General features: G+C 42.3%; 1 protein-coding gene across 2 annotated transcripts in view; it reads left to right on the top strand.

The window, feature by feature from the left end:
- LYN (LYN proto-oncogene, Src family tyrosine kinase) overlaps positions 1–20,265 on the top strand; it is a 113,899-nt gene that overhangs the window by 64,298 nt on the left and 29,336 nt on the right. For both annotated transcript variants that reach the window (XM_070630596.1, XM_070630595.1), the window contains exons 9-10: positions 8,305–8,487; positions 10,264–10,340. In XM_070630596.1, the coding sequence (XP_070486697.1) occupies positions 8,305–8,487; positions 10,264–10,340 (260 nt within the window). The remainder of the gene's footprint in view (positions 1–8,304; positions 8,488–10,263; positions 10,341–20,265) is intronic.

Raw genomic sequence — 20,265 nt, 5'->3', positions numbered from 1 at the left:
TAGATGTGGTCTCTTCTCCTTCACACTCTGTTGCCTAAGTCGTAATATTATCCTCCTCCTTTCTCTATCTGCTCTTTTCTTTTTATTGAGGTAAAATTCACGTAACATGAAGTCAATCATTTTAGAGTGAACAATTCAATGACATTTACTACATTCACATTCTTGTGCAATCACCACCTCTATCTAGTTCCAAAATATTTTCATCACCCCAAAAGGAAACACTGTACCCATTCAGCAGTCATTTTTTGTTCACCCTCCCCCAAGCCCATGGCAACCACCATTCGACTTTCTGTCTCTGTGAATTTGACTACTTCAGGTACCTCATATAAGTATATATGGATTCCTCATATTTAAGGAATCGTATACTATTTGTCCTTTTTGGCCTGGCTTATTTCACTTAGCATGTCCCCAAGGTTCACCCATGTTGTACCAGGTGTCAGAATTTCATTCTTTTTTTATGGCTGAATAATATTCCATTACATGTGGATATACCACAATTTGTTTATTCATTTACCTGTTGATGGACATTTGGTTTATTTTCACCTTTTGGATATTATGAATAAGGCTGCTATCAACACTCATGTACAAATTATTGGGTGGACAAATGTTTTCATTTCTCTTGGGTATATACATTCTTTTAGGAGTGGAATTACTGGGTCATATGGTAATTCTATGTTTAACTCTTTGAGGAGCCATCAAGCTGTTGTCTGCTCATTTTATTTTATTTTATTTTTATTATTTTCGGATGTACATCATATTTCAAATTCTGTGTACATTACATCATGTTCACCACCCGAAAACTAACTATAGTCCATCCCCTCACATGTGAGCCCAATCACACCTTTTGCCCTCTCCCCTCCCCCCTACCCCTGTGGTAACCACCAATCCAATCTCCAATGGTATGTGGGTTTTTTTTTTTGTCGTTGTTTTTATCTTCTACTTATGATTGAGATCATATGGCATCTGACTTTCTCCCTCTGACTTATTTCACTCAGCATAAAAAACATACCACCTTCTTTTTTTCCCCCAGGCATTTATATTTATTTCTTAATTTTTTTTTTCAACTCTATAGCATAGGGACAGGAATAGTATAATAAACATTGTATACCCTTCACCTAGATTTACCAGTTAATATTTTGCTGTATTTGCTTTATCTTTTTTGTGCATATACCCATGCATACTCATACCTTTTTTGTTGTTGTTGAACCACTTGAGCGTAAGGTGCAGACATGAGGACTCTTTACCCCTAAATTCTTTTTTTTTTTTAAAGATTGGCACCTGAGCTAACAACTGTTGCCAATCTTCTTTTATTCCCCCCTGCTTTTTTCTCTCCAAATCCCCCCAGTACATAGTTGTGTATTTTAGTTGTGGGTCCCTCTAGTTGTGGCATGTGGGACGCCACCTCAACATGGCCTAATGAGCAGTGCCATGTCCACGCCCAGGATCTGAACCCCGGGCTGCTCAAGCGGAGCGTGTGAACTTAACCACTTGGCCACGGGGCAGCCCCCACCCCTAAATTCTTAAGCATGTGTCTCCTAAGAGCAGGGCTGTTATCTTACACAATGCAGTGATCATTTTCACGAAATTTAACATTGATACATACTATTATCTAATTTAGAGTCTATATTCAAATTTCCCTAATTGTCTCAATAATGTCCTTGTGGCTATCTAGGATCATGTCTTTGCCTTTAGTTGACATGCCTTTAGACTCCTTTTATCTGGAATGGTCCCTTGGCCCCTCTTCATCTTTTATGACACTGACATTTTGTAGAACGCAAGTCAGTTGTTTTGTAGAATGTCCCTCGTGTGGATTTTTCTGGTGTTTCCCGTGATTTGGCTCAGGTTATGTCTTTGTGCCTGAGTAATATCTAAGTATTAAGTGATGCTGTGTCCTCAGTGCCATCCATCAGGAGGCACAGAATATTAGGTGGTCCCATTATTGCTGGTGTTCTGTTTGATTTGGAGGTCCACCAGATTTCTCCATTGTAAATGTTACTTTTTAATTCCCTTTTGTGATTAATTAATAATCTGTGAGGAGATTCTTTAAAATTATGTAAATATCCTGTGCTCTGAAAGAACTTTCTCCAAATGGTTTCGGCATCATCTGCTCATTTTGAATTCTCTTCCCTCTTAGAAGCCATAACTTCTCTAAAAAGCTGCCGTCGTCCCTGTCCTCCTCCCACGCTCCCCTAGACGTGTCTACTCGAACCCCCTGGCTCACCTTGGTAACCAGGGACTCTGCCTTCTCTCTCTGGCCTTGCCTCCACAGCCTTGTCTCTTCATTGAGAGTACTGGCAGGAAGACATGTTCAGGATTACATTTAATTGTCCTCTATGTCTCTGAGTCCATCTGAGTGCGCTTTCCTCTCCATATTTGCCGTGACTTTGAGTGGGGAGGAGATGACAAGATGTGGAAGGGGAGGAAGAAGAACAGGAGGAGGGGAGAAAAGACTGTCCCAGTTGTACAGTGTCTACTGGCCCCTTTTAGGTACATTTTCATTGATTATCTCACCTACTTTTCACAATAACATTGTAAGATAGGAGTTATTGTCGTCATTTAATAAATGAGGACACTGAGAGTCAGGTAAGCAACTTGTCCAAAGTCATTGAAGGCAGTGGGGAAGGTGGCTGCTCTGGCATCCCAGAGACCTGGACTCACTTGCTAAGCTATCTCTAAGTTAACTTAGACCTCCTTGCCTCAGTTTCCTCATCAGTAAGATGGGCAAACAACCATCTCATCCATTGCTGAAAGAAAGAATGAGATTATGTACTGAAGTGTTTCCTCTAGAGTTTGGCGGTGCACTCTATTTTTATTATTATTTTCGTTTTGCTGTATTTGACTATAGTCGCTGGAAGCTTTATTTCAATGTATTTTTCCCAATTTTAATCATGAATTCAAACTATAAATAATGCAGTTAGACTATCCTATGGATATTTGCTGGCAAAGGAATTGCATATCAGCTATGAAGAGAAAAGTAGAGGAAGCTTAACTGGGGTGTAGTCGTTTGCTCTAAAACATATGAAGTGATGGTTTGGAGTTTTGTTGCAATCTCTTCATGTTCCACTGTGAAGCCAGGACAAAGTCGTCGAACGGCGTGCTGTTTGCATCCGAGAGATAAGAAATAAGATCTACTGGTCTGGAAAGTTATCACTTTGAGAGGGAAGAGATTATGATAGTCTTCTTGTGTTTTCTCAACATTTTCTTGAGGGCTGCTAGCAAGTTGAATGGTACTCTCTTTACCAGCTCCATGACAGTGGTGCTTTGAGGTGCCATTTGCCCACCCAACTCATCCATTCCTAAGAAACTGACTGGGATGTTAGCTGGCGGGAAGTCAAGAGCAAAGTAGCAGTTGGGGGAGGGCAGGACAAGCCTGACTAGGCCTGCTCACAGTACAGTTCTGTCGTGAGTGGCTCAAACCTGCACTAAAATTGTTACCTGGAGCTCAAGCACATTGCTCCTTTCTGGGATTGAGAAAACCTCTTTGCTTCCAATTCCAGATATACCAGATCCTCCTGCCCATTTCTTACCCTTTCCCATTCCTGGGCTTCCACTGGGCCACGTGCTAAATGTTCACACTTTGATTCTAGAGAACTTTCAGTTACAAGGAGGTGAGAATGGGGCATACGAAAATATGTAATTGTTCTATGTTTATAACATAAAATTTACCATCATAACCATTTTTAAGTGTACAGCTCAGTACTGTTAGGGACATTCGTACCACAAGAACTCTTTTCATCTTGCAAAGCTGGGACTCTATACTCTTTAAACAACATCTCCCCTTTCCTGCCTCCTCCCAGCACCTGTCTCTACCATTCTACTTTCTCTCTCTAAGAATGTGAATGCTCCGGGTACCTCAAATAAGTAGAATCATACAGTATTTGTCTTTTTGTAACTGACTTATTTCATTTAGCATAATGTCTTCAACGTTTATCCATATTGTAGCATGTATCAGAATTTTATTCCTTTTTAAAGTTGAATAACATTGCACTGTGTGTATAGACCATATTTTGTTTATCTAGTCATCCATCCAAGGACACTTGGATAGCGTCCACTTTTTGGTGACTGTGAATAATGCTGCTGTGAACATGGTGCACAAATATCTTTTTGAGATTCTGCTTCCAAATATTTTGGGTATAAAATTACATCACTGTTAATCAAGTGAGTTAGTATTTTTGTGAAGCATGAGGAATGGTTCATAGACTACCACTCACATTTTCTGGTCTGAAATACAGTGGACAAATACTAGGAAGTGACCTGTTCTGGGGGCAGAGGGGGTGGGGATAAAAGAAAGAGGAGCTTCTCTCTCAAGCTGTTTCCTCTTGTTGGTGTGATCCTCTTGACATCTGGTTTGGTGACACATTTTCCTCTGTGGATTGTTGGATTCTGAGCAAATGACTGAGCAGGAAAGCTAAGGATGATGTTTCCTGTTACCGCTTGGCCTATGAAGAGACTTTGAGGAAGAAAGGAAACTTATTTTGAATTGAATAATTTTCATTTGAGCCAGCTGCATTAAAATTAATCACCAGCCAACTTCCAAAATCAACTACATTAATCTTTTTTTAAGACCACCCTCCATTTTGTGGTACTTAGGCATTTTTTAGGAAGTTAATCACACTTGGAAATGGAGCTTTCTCAAATCGTCACACCAGTTTTCTTTAACCGTGGCAAAGTGACACTCCATGAGAAATTCTTTAGTACCTTCAAAAGATTTTTTAAAAATCATTTTCCATTTTTAATGCCAACCCAAACCTCCATGACTAGATTGATTGAACCTGCACACTACTGGGGAGTATCTTGGTAAAGTATAATTTGATCTTTAGTGCTGAATAAAAGTGATTCTGTTAGTGTAAGATAAAAACCTACCCTATTGTTTAAATGTCACAGCCCTTAGTGTAGACCACTTAGCGGAAGCTGCTGCCATCCTCGAGCTGTGTTTGACCCAGCTGCTTTATTCACTGTTCATCGTAAACTCTTTATCAGCATGTTTAATATCTTTAGCAGCTATAATATTTCCTGATAACTTTTCTCCCTACCCTTGGAAAGCATTTTTTTCTTCATCCTTTATCCATAATTTTATGTTGTGTAAAAGTCCCAGTGAGTTCCATTGCTTTTGTGATGACAAGGGGAGAATAGTTTTGTTTCTGTCACTTTTATTGCTGTGTACCATAACAGCAGACAGAAAAGAGTGTACAACACAGATATTCAAGACCACAAGTAATTACACAGTGAAAACCTGTGGTGGCCACACCAGATCACACACTGGAAACTTGCCAGCACCCAGAAGCCCCCACTTATCCCCTCCCAGCCATAACCTCACCTTCCTCCAAAGGCAGCTGCAATTCTGACTTTTGTGATAATTTCCTGGCTTTTCTTTATAGTTCTGCTACTTTTGTATGTGAGGATATGCATCCCCAAACAATATAGTTTAGTTTTGCCTGTTTTTGAACTTTATGTAAATGAATCATCCCCAATATACTCTTTTATTATGTCTTGCCTCTTTTGCTCAACATTATGTTTGTGAGATTTGTCCACATTTTTGGGTATAGCTACAGTTCATTCATCTTCGTTGCTACATTGTATTGTGTTGTGTGTGTGTTTAAGGTGTACAACAGTTTATCCATTGATTTCACTATTTATTGATGGAATTATTGTTTCCAGGTTTTGGCTACTATGAACAATGCTGCTATGAACATTTTCATACTGTCGCAAGGATACATGGGTTTCTCTAGTGGATTTGCTGGATCACAGGAGTATGAATCTTCAACGTTACCAAATACTGCCAGCTTAGTTTCCAAAGTGTGTGTCCCAGTTTAGACTCTCATCAGCAGTATACAAGAGTTCTCAGTGTCCCACTTCCGGGCCAACAGAGTTGTACCTAGAAGGATGTGGGCCCCATGTCAGAGCAGCCCATGTGTGTGTGTGTGTGTGTGTGTGTGGTCACTCAAGATAACTGCACTTGAAAGGAGGCTGTTCTGTCAACATCCTTCGTGGGCCCCTGGGAATATTGTTAAAGACAGAAACTTTGCAACTGAATTTCAGTGATGCTCAGAAAAGAGCACAGAAAAGGGCCCAGGGGGCTGCCCTAGTTTCCTTACCAAGGGGCACATGCACCAAGGGGCATGTGCTCAGCAGCACTCGAGATTGTCAGCCTTTTTGTTTTTGTCGAGCTAGATGGTGCTTTCTCCCATCTATTTATTTGCATTTCTCTTATTACTAATATAATTGAATTCCTTTCACTTATTTATTAGTCATTTGGATTTCTTCTTTTTGAAATACCCATCCAAGCCTTTGCTTATTTTTCTTATTGATTTGTAGGAATTTTTTATATATTCTGGACACTAGTCCTTTGTTGGTTACATGTGCCAAAAGGAATGTATTTTCTTGCTATGCTTTGCCACAGATATATTCACGTAACTGAGGATCTATTTATAAACTTTTAAGCAAATTTATGATGGAATCCTCTTGATTCAAATGTAATATTAAAGGAATCTTGTCTGTGGAATTTGCTTTGTATTTACTCTTAAGAGCCATAGGATAGATTATATTGTTTGCAATTATCCATTTAGATGGAAGATTAATCTAATGTATTCATGATTCCATTATTTTGTGTAGGTTGAGGCTTTTGAAAATGAATAGGACAGTATTTTGTCAGCTTTCTCTTACTGTCTTATCCATATGTTTTAACACTTACTTTATTTTATATACTACATTCTTCTTTTTTCTGTAGGGCACTGCATGCTACCACTATGTGGAATATACAGGAAAAAGTGTTAACAGAGAAATCAGTGTTAATGATCAGAAGAAAAATTATTAACTAGGGTTGACTGTTAGCTGTAAACTGTACTTTTTCTTGCCCATTTGAACTTGTGGAAATAGAAACATAATTGATTTTCTTTTAAAAAAAATTCCTTTTGTAAAAAAAAAAAGATACATACTCATTCACAAATTTAATCAAAATAGAAAAGAACAAAAGAAAGTAAAAGTCACACCAAACTCTACCACCCAGAGATCATCATTGTTGACGTTCTACTGAGCATCTTCCAGTCATCTCTCTATGCTGTACATATACAGATAATTACGTGGCCCAAAAAAGGGGACTAGACGCTCTAAGTCACCATTTCTTAGAGTTGTATTTTTCTTAGGGCGGGTTCTATGAAACGGTAATGCACCAGATAGAGGTAACTGGTAGGGAGACTCGAGGTGGTAACCAGCTGCCCCTCCCTCATTTTTTTTTGTCACTTCCAAGAGAAGTACGGAAACAGAGGGAAGGGAAGGGGAATGGGATTAGCTCTATTTCTGCTTTGCCAAACCACTGAGAAAAGGCTTTCCCAGGAGACAGTCAGGCTCAGAATTAAGCACATCATTGAAGCAGGTTCCAGAAAAGTGGTGCCTTGGAGGAAGTATATTAAGGAGTTGGTATTTCCCAAAGTGTGTTCCATGGGTGTGAGAAAGTACATGGAAGGTGTTCTGTGGTCAGTAAAATGTGGGACATGCTAAGGCTAACCCAGTCAGACAGGTTTCTGCACTGAAGGGCTCTCGCTGCTTGTGCTGCATCTCCTGGGTCAGGGAGGGGTGTGGCAGGCTGTGGTTCCCAGACATTTCAGCACAGGACCCTTTGTTCATGGAGAATCACCCAAGTCAGGTTCTCACTGAAAACTTTGGGAAATACTTATTTGGCTCTAGTATATTGTACTTAAAAGTTAGTGTATATATGTATTTTAAGCACCGAGCTTTTTTTTCTGATTATAAAAATAATACATATTCGTTGTAGAAAATTTGGTAAGTAAAGGTATGGTGAACAAAACTGAAATCACCTACAATTGCATCATTGGAGATAGCCAGTATTTGGTGTATTTTCTTCTAGACCATTGTTTGTGTGTGTGTGTGTGTGTGTGTATGTATAAGAGTATACTGGGGCTTTGGGGAGGAAAAAGAAAGAGAAAAAGATTAGCAACAGATATTAGCTCAGCCAATCTTAAAAAAAAAAATTTTATTAATTAGAGAAAAACCTTAGTCCCCATGGTGGAGTGCATATAGAGTGTTCTTTTTTAAACTGTTGTTTTATAAGAACCTTTTGATGTTGGAATAATTTCAGATTTTTTTGTAAAGATGGTACAGAGAATTCCCATATATCCTTTCCTTGGCCTTCCCTAACGTTAACACTATATAGAGTTTTATATAATAGAACTATGGAGAGTTTTATACCAGTTTTTTCTATCTTTAAGTAAATTTTCATCTAACTCTGCATGAAGTTTTTTAATTTTGGGTTTGTAAAGCATGCCCTCCCTTCTTCTTTCTTCCTAGGTTACTATAACAATAGTACCAAAGTGGCTGTCAAAACCCTGAAACCAGGCACTATGTCTGTGCAAGCGTTCCTGGAAGAGGCAAACCTCATGAAGACCCTTCAGCACGACAAGCTGGTGAGACTGTATGCTGTGGTCACCAAAGAGGAGCCCATCTACATCATCACCGAGTACATGGCCAAGGGTGAGCGCCCCAGGACCCAGTGCTCGTCAAAGGCTCACACCTCAAGAAGTAAAATGTCTGACATTCAGAGAGTCCTCAGATAATCTTAATTGTAAAACAGCTTGCTTACTACCAAAAAATCGGAAACTATGAGAAAACAAAGGATTTTCATAAACCACCTCTCTGCAAGTAATCTATGTTAGAAAATTAATATATGATCTTCCTATTTTCTCTACACTTGTCTCCATATATGTACTAGCCCAAATAATAGTACCCCATACCTAGTAGGCCCCCAATAAATACTTGCCAAGTAAATATATATTTCAAATAAGAGTATTTTTGTTATATATTTAAAATGTGAGTTCTCAGAATTTTAAAACTATTTCATTTTCCTCTTTAGCATTATCTGAATGTTCAGGCTATCACTTCAAAATGTTAGTATTTTTAAAACTTGTCGAGATTAAATTCCTGTGTAATCATAGATTCACTGAACAGGAGGTTTTGAGCAACTGTCTTTTCTCCCACTGTTACAGCTTCAGATAAAGGGGTGTGAATCACCATCTTACTCCCGCCAGTTCAGCAGAGATGCTAATAGACTGCCAAATGATTTTTTGAAAGTCTTAGGAAGGAAGGAAAGAAATATTAGCAATAATCCAAGATTAACAATCTTCTCATGCATGATGGAGATTATAGTGTGATGTCTTAGTCAAATAGGTTAGAAAGATGAATATTATATGTTACTATTTCAGAATATTAGTTTTTCCAAAAAAGGACATTGTTAAAATAAAAAAAAAAAACTTATGGCTTAAGTTGCTAAAGCCCAGAAACGAGACTCAGGGTAGATACTTTGTAGGAGTTCGGTAAACACTGGTTGAATTAATTAAGAGTAATTTTAATCATCAATGTGAATAAGAGTATCTCCTGATAACAATACCTAACCTTTGTTGAGCACCTGCTGTATTCCAGACTATTCTTGATGCCTTCCCTGGGTGCTCTCACTTAGTCTTTTCCACGGTCTGAGGGCTAAGTCCTGTTGTTCCGTGTTGGGGCTGAGGCAGCAGAACATTTATTGAGAATTTACTACCTGCCAAGCACTATGGCCTGAGTTTTAAATCCATCCTCCCGAGGACTCTGGGAGAGCTGCCAGGACATGCCCATGGTACAGGGACTTGGATGAGGTCAGTAACTCACCCAAGGCTGCCCTCCGGTTGGCACTTTAAGTTTGAGGGGAAGAGCAGGTCTTGTTTCTGAGATGAAGCCATAGGAAGCAAGAGAGTCTGTCGGTGGGCACACTCCCTTTTAGGTAGGTCAAACTTTTTTCTAAAGCACAGTTCATTCATCAGGTACTCGTTGAGCACCTGCAGCATGTATCCAGTTCTGTGCTTTTGCTGGACACAGATAGAAGCGGGCCCAGCTGAGTGCCTGTTATGGGCAGACCCACCAGGAGGCCTTGCTGGTTTCTGTCCCAGAGAAGCTCTAAAGATCAGGCGCTGCAGGAAGTGTATGGTGGTGGCAGGTCCCAAGTGCTCTGAAATGCATTGCTCTCAGACACCTGTAGCGGGAAAAGCAGCGTCCACCACCACCCTTTCTTCCCTGGAGCGCACGTGCATGTCACAACAAGTCAAAGGTAACAGGTTAGAGAGGACTGGCTTTGACCAACCTCAGGACTTGCAAGACTTGCAAAGTCAATCACTTTGTGGGGTTCCCTCCTCCAACAGCAACGATCGTTTAAATTACCTTTGGATCTTTTTTCTTGAGTGTTTCAACTACACTGACTTGTTCTTCCTCTGTCAACAGGCAGTTTGCTGGATTTCCTGAAGAGTGACGAAGGGGGCAAAGTGCTACTTCCAAAGCTAATCGACTTTTCTGCTCAGGTGAAGTGTTAAAAAGCTAGTGCGCATGTGAATTTGCAAAGACCTCTCTGCTTCAGATTCATGATGAGGTTGTTGCTCCAGGGGGAAAGCATTTCTGTTGGATGTTTCCCAGTAGTGGTTATGAGCAAAAGAGCTTCCAAAGTACACTTCCTTGGAGACAGGAGTGGGTGTTTCAAATGGAATGTGTGTGTGCACGCGTCGAGTTTTGACTTGGATGTGGTCTTCTCTAAGACAAGTCAACCTCTTTATACTTATATTCATTTCCACACAAGCGATAGTAACAATGCAGCCGAATTGATAACTTTATGCTGCACTTTGGAAAAGCAGTTCCGCTCAGTGTTAGAACAGCACCTTCTAAATGGTGCGTTTGTGGTATTTCAGTTACTAATCTAATCTACTGATACTTTAAGTCCTTAGTATTCTTGAAAACAGAGGAACAATATTCTTTTCCTACTCTACCCCTCTTCAAACCTTCTTGTTGGATATGTCTTTAGGATTCTGAGAAATAGTCATTTATAATATTTCTAGTACTAGCATACAAGTGGCAAATTTGTTTACTTTGGCATCACGTTTCCTGAAGTGTATTTAAGAGCAGAGGGAAGTTACTCGGAAACCCAGCAATGTGCCTGGTGTATCAAGGAAATGCACGTTTGAATGATGCCAACTACTGACTTTTCATAGCTTCCTTGTGTCCATTAGTCATGTTCAGTAGTTTGCTCATTTTGTTTCTCAATACTGGCCATGCGTAGTTCAAGTTGGGAAGGCCACGTACCATAAAGCACAGGCAACACAAGAGATTTCTAGGAGTTCTAGGAAAGGGTGGTCTTTATGATCTTCATTTCTTACTCTCATTTCTTCCCTCAGACCCTCTTAAAAGATAAGGCCTTCTTGGGAAGATGAGATCAAAGGAATGAATTAGTACACAGGTAAAGTACTTCAAGTAAGATAGGATGAGAACAGATGCTCTGCATTGGAGATTGTGGGCAGAGCTGGGGTTGAACACCTGAAGACTAGAGTGTGTCGTAGCTCTGCTACTCAGTAGCCATACCCCTTTCAGGAAGTCCTTTACCTCTTTAGATTAGTTTATTCACGTATCAAATGGGAATGGTAATTCCTCCTTTAAGGAGATGTTGAAGGTCAAATCAAATGAACTGGCATAGACACAAGCACTTCAGAGCCTGGTGGTGAAGGCTGAGGAAACCTTGGGGATGACAGTCCCCATCATTCCAGTAAAGGTGTGTGATGAAGTCATCCGACTCAGCCCTCGTCTCATCTACCAGAACCTGGCAAGCTCAGTATGTTCCTTATCTGAGTATGAAATTCAGATATGATCTGGACCCACCATATCTAATATGGAAAGAAGCAAAATTGCTGTGGTGCAACTGGGGGAAGGGAAAGGATCCAAGAGTCCTGACTTTGTAACCCTCTCAAACTCTGCAAGCTGGCCCCCAAGAAGCTCTATGGGACCCCAAGGGTTCCAGGCTCATAGTTTGAAAACCACTGCTCTGTGGTAAGAGGGAAGATGACTTGAGTGGATGCAGCTCTAGATCCCGTGTAGAAAGGGAGTCAGGAAGCGGAGAAAGTAGAAGTCCCGTAAACTTGTGTCACACTTGACACAGATAAATGAGGCCCTCTACTCAGGGCAGTGATTTGGGGAGCCCCTATTGGACAAGAATTGAGTGTAATGAAGGTTTGTCATATCTGCTTCTCAGAAAGGGAAAGGGGCTGACAAGGACATGGGAAAGTGGGACATGTGGGCTGGAGGCCTGACCCCTCGTAGCTGTTCCTGTCTGCCCAAGGGTCGGATCTGTGCCTACAGTTCTGTAGGGTAGAAATTATGCATATCAGGGTGTGTACTATACCTGGAGAAGGACTTTATTTTGTCACATGGGTATTTTGTGTTTGATTTTGCATATCTTATCTTATAAAACCTTATCTTGAAATAGTCAGAGTTTTTAAAGTCCAACTCAAGGTCTCTGTATCTATTCTTGAACTAGTAGTAAATTTACTAGTAGTAAATTTCTACTATTACTACAGAGGGTAACTTTTTCTAACTTAGAAATGAATTGGGGAAAAAAATTCCTTTCTAAACCTTTGTAGCTTGCAAGGAAGATTATCCCAGAGCCTGGCATTGACCATGACTTTCAAATTGTAGGTTCCAGGTAACTTCAGTTGACTCTTCTGTCAGCTGTGATGGGGCTGAGCTCCCTCGGTGACAGGAGGGGCCGGGGCAATTAAGGCCACCACGAAACCAGTGTGCCAAATCCAGCTCCTGCTGGATGAGCCCTTGTTTGCCTGTCCCAGGGTTCCTTTCCTAGCAGTGACCTTGGGTAGAACTGTGGAACATCTAGTTTAAGTGCATGGAGTGTTCAGTGTCAGTGGGAGAGTTAGCGGGTCAGCAGCAACCAGGAAGTCCCCAAGCATGTGGGTTCAGCACAAAGTCCACTTTCTTTACAACCAAATACCATCTCCTTTTGAGTTCATCTTTGTTCATGGTGCAAACCTCACCCAGACTCTTCTCCAGTCCCTCCCTCAAGGTGGAGCTCCTGGGATCCCCTATTGCCACATCCTTCATTATCATCTGTTTCATTTGCTTGTGGCTTTTCTTATTAGAATATTGATAACATAAGGAGGGCGTCTGAACCTTGGCAACAAGGAGTGGGGCTTGTACACCTCCGTCTCTGTCTGAGATCACATACCTTACCCGTCCGCTCTCTGTTAAACACACTGATGCCCTGTCACACCTGTTATGCTATCAATTCCCTTTATGACTCATGCCACCCAACATCCCTCCTTCCTCTTCATGTACCTTTCTGAGATTATCTCTCTATGAAAAGAAAGTAATCTCTGATGTTTTTTGCCTTTTTCTCTGAATCCCGTGCCACTGGTTAACTTTGTCAATTTTTCTATAGTGAATAACTTGAGCATACTAACTATTAATAAAGCTGGTCCAAGGTGATAAGAAGATACCTGGTGCCCAGATCCTTAATAATCCAGCCTTTCCTCTACCTTTCCTCTACTTGACTGTTTAGGGTGGAAATAGGGGAAAGCAGCAGAAGAGTTATAGAAGTCCATTTGGCATTTGAAGTCTAACTAAACAATCGGTAGGCTGTAAAATGTGTTTATGCTTTCTTCCTTCCATTAGCATTGTCAATAGCCTTAAAGGGTTGGGAAATTGAGTGCTCACAGGAGGATATAGTTAACTTCAGCACTTTTTCACAGTGAGAGATCGAGAGTGGAAATAAACCCGTTTACTTACTGCCAGCTGCAGAAGAGTAAGGGATCAGGGGTGAGGGGCAGCAGTGGGACTTTTCCCACAGTCTCTCATCTGGCCTCTTCTTCCCTGTCCCCATGACCTACTTCCCCATGCTCTACTGTCCCCTCACCATTCTCCGCATATGCCATTTGAGACGGGAAGTGGGGTGAGTGCACATAATGGCCTCTCAGTTCATGTGAGAGCTGGTTTCATCACTTCCTGTCTCAGGATGAGTTCCGAAAGGCTCTTCTGAGCCCAGCATCGTCCACACTCTCCATCGCCCCCTCAGCCCTCTTGCCTTCCTCTCCATTTAATAGAGAATAAGAAATTCCAACTAAAGCAGCTTTACCCAGAGCTTTTCTTCTTGTATCAAATAAGGCAGTTTTGTATTTTTTGTGCTGACATAGGAAAATTACCCTCTTTCAAAGGAATTTTGATATTTTCAGAGCAGAGACTTTGCCTCATTCCCTTCCAGCCTTTGCCTCATGTAAGAGAAGAAAAATGAACTTGGAAAGAGAAGGAGGGGTTGAAAACTCTGGGAATTTCCTTCAACCCAAGCAGAAATGGAATCGTAGACTTGTAATACTGAGAGGAAAAAGAAGGGGGAAACTCACAGTTGCAATGTGAAGGTCAGGTAAATCGTCTTATGATTCAGCCCAAGTGAGTCAAAGGGTTTCTTGTTCTTTCATGGCAAGATCCTTGAAGTGAAAAAATTACCAGAAGTGAAATGGACAAGTATGTGTGAGTAAAACTGCAATAAAAATGAAAAAATCAAAGTTGTCATTATGATCATGAAAACAAGTGGCATTTCTTTAACTCCTTCTGGTTGATAAAGCTTTTACACTTCTATTATCTAGTTTGAGCCCAACAGCCTTGAAAGCATTTAGATTGTTACTTAATATACCTTACAAATCAGAAGGTGACCTTGGACTTGTCCAGGGTTACAGAGCTAGTAGGGAAGTGCTAGACTTGATCCTGGGTCTTCTGACTCTAGGTAACTGACTCTTTCCTCTGCACCCTGCTGTCATTGCGTGATCAGAGTTGCTCCTGTGATCATTTTGCACCTGACACTATGCTGATATGCATTTTTTTTACCCCTTTTGGGATTTTGCTTATCAGAATTCATATCTTTAGCTTGTTTTTTTCCCCAAAAACTCTATTGCTAAGACATAGATCTTTCTGTCATACAGTAATTACGCTCAAATATATTTTGCCCCCTACTATTAAATTTTAAGCCACATTTTAAGTTGGAAATTGGTAAACTGAGGAAGGTAGAAAGCCTCAGTCTGTCTATGTAATTCTTAAACTTTCTGCGTAGGACGGCCTCTTGATGTCAGAGCTTTTTGAGTATTCCCTCATTATAGTCTCTACGGACTGAGAAAATATATAGGTTGGGAATTCCTTGTAATAACTCTAGGTTGGGATCCACCAGTCTGTTGATGTGGTAAATTAGGTCTGATGTGTCTGGAGGGGGATGTTCTGGGGAAATTTCTAGAGTATTTCTCAATACCATCAGACATGGGCATCCTGATTCTGCCTCTTTGTAAGGGAGCTAAAAGATAAGTTCTCATTTTCCAGCTAAAGGCTATCCTCCAACCCCCACCCCCAATATCATAGTGAAACAACTACTTTATTTTCAAAACCTTTATTAATATTAACCCCTGATTAATAGTTAATTGACTTAAACTGGAGGAAGAATTTCATTGAGATATTGAATCAGATTCGGTGGCAAGTGGAAACCTCAGGTGACAGACTTGGTTTGCGTTTCATCCAGGATGCCAGATCCTCTCCCCACTCCATATTTAATCTCACCTCTTTACACGAGAATTCTCATATGTGACTCCATCTTGAGGCCCCACACTCTCAATTCTTCTTGCAAGCACCAGAGCCTCCTCAAGGGGGAAGAGGCCAGCACTGAAGAGACAATTAATTAATTCCATAAAATAATCTGAGCCAATGCTACTCTGACAGAATGGGCCACACGGCCGTCAGGAGGTGGTGGTCCCCCAGTTTGCATCATGAAGGACCATTGGTTGGAAGCCATAGCTCTCCCAATGTAAAATATCTTGTAGACATGGTAGTTATCAATTTCTACAGAATATGAAAAATATCACTTTCATTTTGTGAATGGAACAGTAGGTGATGTTAATGGTGGAGAAAGCATTAAGTGAGAGGTGGAAAATGTGCTCCTGCCTGGGGACAGTCACTTCAAGGTCCCAGTGTCCTCATCTGTGAAATGAGAGGTACAAGTTAGGTTTCCCACCGCCTCAGCTCTAATATTTCATGACTAAAAAAATCTCCTCCTACTTAGAATCATTACCCAAAATGTGAATCATTGCTCAAAAGTTATAATTAATGATTTTGAGTGTATTCAGATGACATTGGTATAGGATTTTGACATGGTTCTAAATAAAGGAATATGAATGCCTCACATGAATATAGTACCCTTGTGTCAGGATACTACATATAAATACATATAAATACATATAAATGCTCTATTTATCTTTTTGGTATAATGTTTTTTATGTCTGAGGCTTAAACTTTGGCCTTGAAAACTTACAAAATGGACAAATGAAACTAGAGTTACTGTCAGAATTGCAAAACTGGATTATATGCAGTTTCCTTCTGAAAATTTGAAAGAATAGGAAACTGTCATTTAAAAATAGTATAAAACAGGAACTCTTTTTTGTAGGTGGTGCTGGGGATGTTTAGCATATTTAAGCAGAAGAACCATGGCTGGTTGTTTAAAATAGCAAATAAGGCAGAAGAAGTTATGCTTGTTTTCATTTTGATTGGAGAACTTTCTAGCACCAATAAGCAGCTTTATGCTAATGTAAAGGGGAGATAGTGGGACTTTTGGTCTGCGTGCCAGAACTGCCTCTTATCTGGGTATTATTTCGTCTAGGAGTGGCAATTTCTGATCAGTGCTACTGTAAGTCATAAAATAATTTCCTCTTCAGCTACTTGTCACGGAAGCCTGCCAGGCCAGAGCTAAACTGAAGGAGTTTAGGAGAGGGCTGAGTTCAGTACTAGCTGCTCACAATTTCAAAGTGGTGATAAAAGTACTTTGTAGGGAACTGCAGAGGGTAATTTCCAGCTGATCTTCGTCTTAAGCACTTAGCTTGCTTTCTCTGTGTTCCTCTCATCCTCTTGGTATGTCTCTCTCTTTTTCACCCAAACATGGACTTAGCACAGCCAGGCATGTGCTAGGGATGGGATGAGCAAGACACGTCCCTGCCTCAGGGAGCATATGGCTTGGTGTGGGAGTCAGATAAGTACAGGCAGGGGCGGTGGACCGCACACTAGACACTCAGCAAGGGCTGTCTGGGACAGGCACGGAAGGCTGCTGTCAGAGCACATGAAGCAGGATGGAGCCTCGTGGGCCCGGGTAGCAGCGAGAGGGTAGGCTTTCTGGAGGAGGTGACCCTAAGAGCCACAGTTCGCCCTGCTAGCCTGGAAAAGGGTTGGATGTAGCACAGAAAAGGAGTACAAGGGGGTGCAAATGGGGGTGTGTGGAGAGAATTGGACGGGGGACACTGAGAGAGATACATGTGGACATTAAGGAAATGTCAGGTGTTGTCAACTCTTGAGTTACGTAGGAGGAGCAGTCAGCTGTTTTGTAGATAACTGAAAAAAAGGATTGAGAAAAACAAAAAATGATTATACTCAGCAAATAGTCTCCCAGGAGTTATAGTTTTACTCTTTTAGTTTTATTTTACCTTTGAGTGGGTGCTGTTTGTATGCAATGTGTATGTATTTGTGCCTCCCCACCCACGCCTCACACACACGCAAACCGAGATGTTCGCTACAGAAACTTCTCCGTTTTGACTATTGAGGACCACAGGGCTCTGCTTTTCTGCTCCTGAGAGTTTGTTTTGTTCTTTTGTTGTTGTTTTGTTTTCAAACCTGAAACTAGGAAAGGTGGGATGGAAAAGGAATGGCAGAGCCTGTGTTCCAGTCCAAGCTCAATTTTAAGGGGTACAGCCTGAAACGGACAGGACTCATTCTAAACTTTTTCTGTCAGTTAGATTTCTCAGCACCAGTCTTCCTGTCCCCAAAGCAAAGAGCACCTTGGTCTGAGAGACTGAAATCTGAGGGAGTTCACACCGAGTCTGGAGAGAATTAAACCTCTCAACCAAGTGGCTTCCCATGAAGCAGGGGTGAGAGCCGGAGCCGCGAATCCACGCACACTGCTTAGCGGGAGTTTGCTCCTTATTCCAGGGAATAATGGGGAGCAGTCGAACAACTCAGCAGGGCTATGAGATGATGAGATCTGGACTATAAGTCCTGCCCTGGCCACAGGGTCCAAACATGGTGAGAAAGGAGTAAGTTAGAGTCCATTGAACCCGGGGAGAGAGGACAAGGCTGAGCGAAGTTAGCGCCCCGCCTCCCAAGTGCGTTAGAAGCAGAAAGAGGACTCGCTCGGGTGTTCGGCTTGAGCAGCGGAGCGATTGGCATCACGAGCACCGGGTTTGACTGGGAGCAGGGTGCTGGTTGATGAAATCAGTTTTGTTTTGCTGGAGTTGAGGTGTCATGGGACACCCAGGTCGAGATGTCATAGGTTGTGAGATGTTTTAGTATAAATGTCTGGAGCTTGGAGAAGACAGACGTGAGCTGAAGAGAGTTCTGGGAGCTCGGCTCTGTGGACAGTCACTTCAGCGGGGGTTTGATGAGGTCCCTGAGAAGATGTGTGAAAGGGCAGAGGATGGCCCAGAGCAGACCCCCCGGGAAAGGGCCAAGAGAGACACGTGCAGAGGCCAGGCTGGGGACACCAGGAACGTGGTCCTGGGAGAGAGCTTCCAGGAGGAGGCAGGGCCTGTTCAGGATGGAGACATGTCCATTGGATTTTGCAACAAGGAAGTCATTGGAGAACTTGGCTAGACTCTTTTCAGTGTCACAGTTTAAGTAGATGCCAAACGCTTGGCCTGGTTTCCCTTCCCTGCTGCTGGCTCTGCTCCGCTGCTCCCGACTCCTTAAACCTTTACTTTGTCTTCACAGCTTCCTCTCCGAACCCGGCTGGCTCCTCTTCCTCTTCTTTCTCCTCTGCTTCCTCTGCCGTGTTGGTTCTTCCCCGACCACTCCCCTCCACACTCTTTTTTTTAAAAGATTGGCACCTGCGCTAACATCTGTTGCCAGTCTTCTTTTTTTCCTTTTTCCTCTTCTTCCCAAACCACCCCCCCGCCCCCCGCCGGGGTACATAGTTGTATACCCTCCACACTCCTGAAAATACTTATTTCTACTATTACTTAAATGGACTGAAATCCTTAATTTGAAAGCAGATTCATATTGATTTTTTCTATGAAAAAAAAACTGAAATAAAATTACTTAAAGAGTGGCTTTTAAATGATTGCGCTTTGAAAAATACGGTTTTGTAGTCTTTTGTGGAAAAAAACTTTAACTTTCTTCTCCCACCCTTGAAACATGTGCTTTAAGACTTTTTTTTTTTTGGAGGAAGATTAGCCCTGAGCTAACTACTACCAATCCTCCTCTTTTTGCTGAGGAAGACTGGCCTTGAGCTCACATCCATGCCCATCTTCCTCTACTTTATATATGGGACGCCTACCACAGCATGGCTTTTGCCAAGTGGTGCCATGTCCGCCGCACCTGGGATCCTGACCGGCGAACCCCGAGCCGCTGAGAAGCAGAACGTGCGAACTTAACCGCTGCGCCACTGGGCCAGCCCCTAAGACATTTGTGTTACCTTACTCGTGGGGTTTCATAAAATACAATATAATAATTGCCTTAAATTGAGTATTTGGTATTAAAAATACCAAAAGTAGCCCCCACCCCAATTGAAGAACGTCTTGATGTCTCAGAGTTTAGCCTGAGATCGGTTTGGCGCTGGGAATGCATTTCCCCGGTTTCCCTGTGGTCAGGTTTGCAGCCTCCACCTGGCAAAGCAGAGCCCTGATTCAGTGTCCCCCACTGGGAAATGATGTTTCGGGCCTCCCTGATGCCCTGTCTGAGGCGCCTCACCTCGGCCTCAGCAGCCAGCCTGAGGTCCTGCCCGAGGGACTGAGGGATGCCACAGTGCCCATGGGCCACCAGGGGGCCACTAGGCAGTGCCCAAGACCCCAGGGAGCCCCTGCCACGGCTGCCACCACGCAGTCTTGCCCCCTCCTCACACAGAGATCCCTTCCTGGAAGGCGCTGGCCCCAACCTCCTGCCCCCTAGAGTCCCTGCCTTGGGGACCCGTGGCCGCCAGAGCCTGCATGTGCAGGGGTGGCTCTCCACCAGGGAGGTCCCAGTCCCCAGGAGGTGGGCCTGCACAGTCTTCCCAGCCAGGCTGTCTCGGGGAACAATGGCTCCCGCCTGGCTCTCCCCACTCCAGGGGCGTCTCCTTGAGCCTCTCTTCACACTCTGCCCAGAGAGCTGTTGGGGAAACCCTCTCCTTCCTTCTTCCTAAACACATCTCCGCCTCCCACCCACCATTTTCTCTCCTCTGGACCCTTGCAGTCACCTCTTAACTCGTGTTGCGAGACTGGGCAAGTAGAAATTCAGGGCACCTGGTTAAATGTGAATTTTGGAAACACAACAAATAATTTTTTAGTAGAAGTATTTCTTTTGTGTTTTACCTGGCAACCCTACTCTTAATGGGTCTCCCTCCTGTCTCTTTGGCTTCCTCTTTCCAAGCTCCATGGAGTAGGCAGAGCCAATTGGATAAATCCA

The sequence above is a fragment of the Equus przewalskii genome, chromosome 8 (genome assembly GCF_037783145.1).
Source record: "Equus przewalskii isolate Varuska chromosome 8, EquPr2, whole genome shotgun sequence".
NCBI classification, from domain to species: Eukaryota; Metazoa; Chordata; class Mammalia; order Perissodactyla; family Equidae; genus Equus; species Equus przewalskii.
The sequence above is the reverse complement of the archived record's forward strand: the minus strand, read 5'-3'. Positions and strand labels throughout refer to the sequence as shown.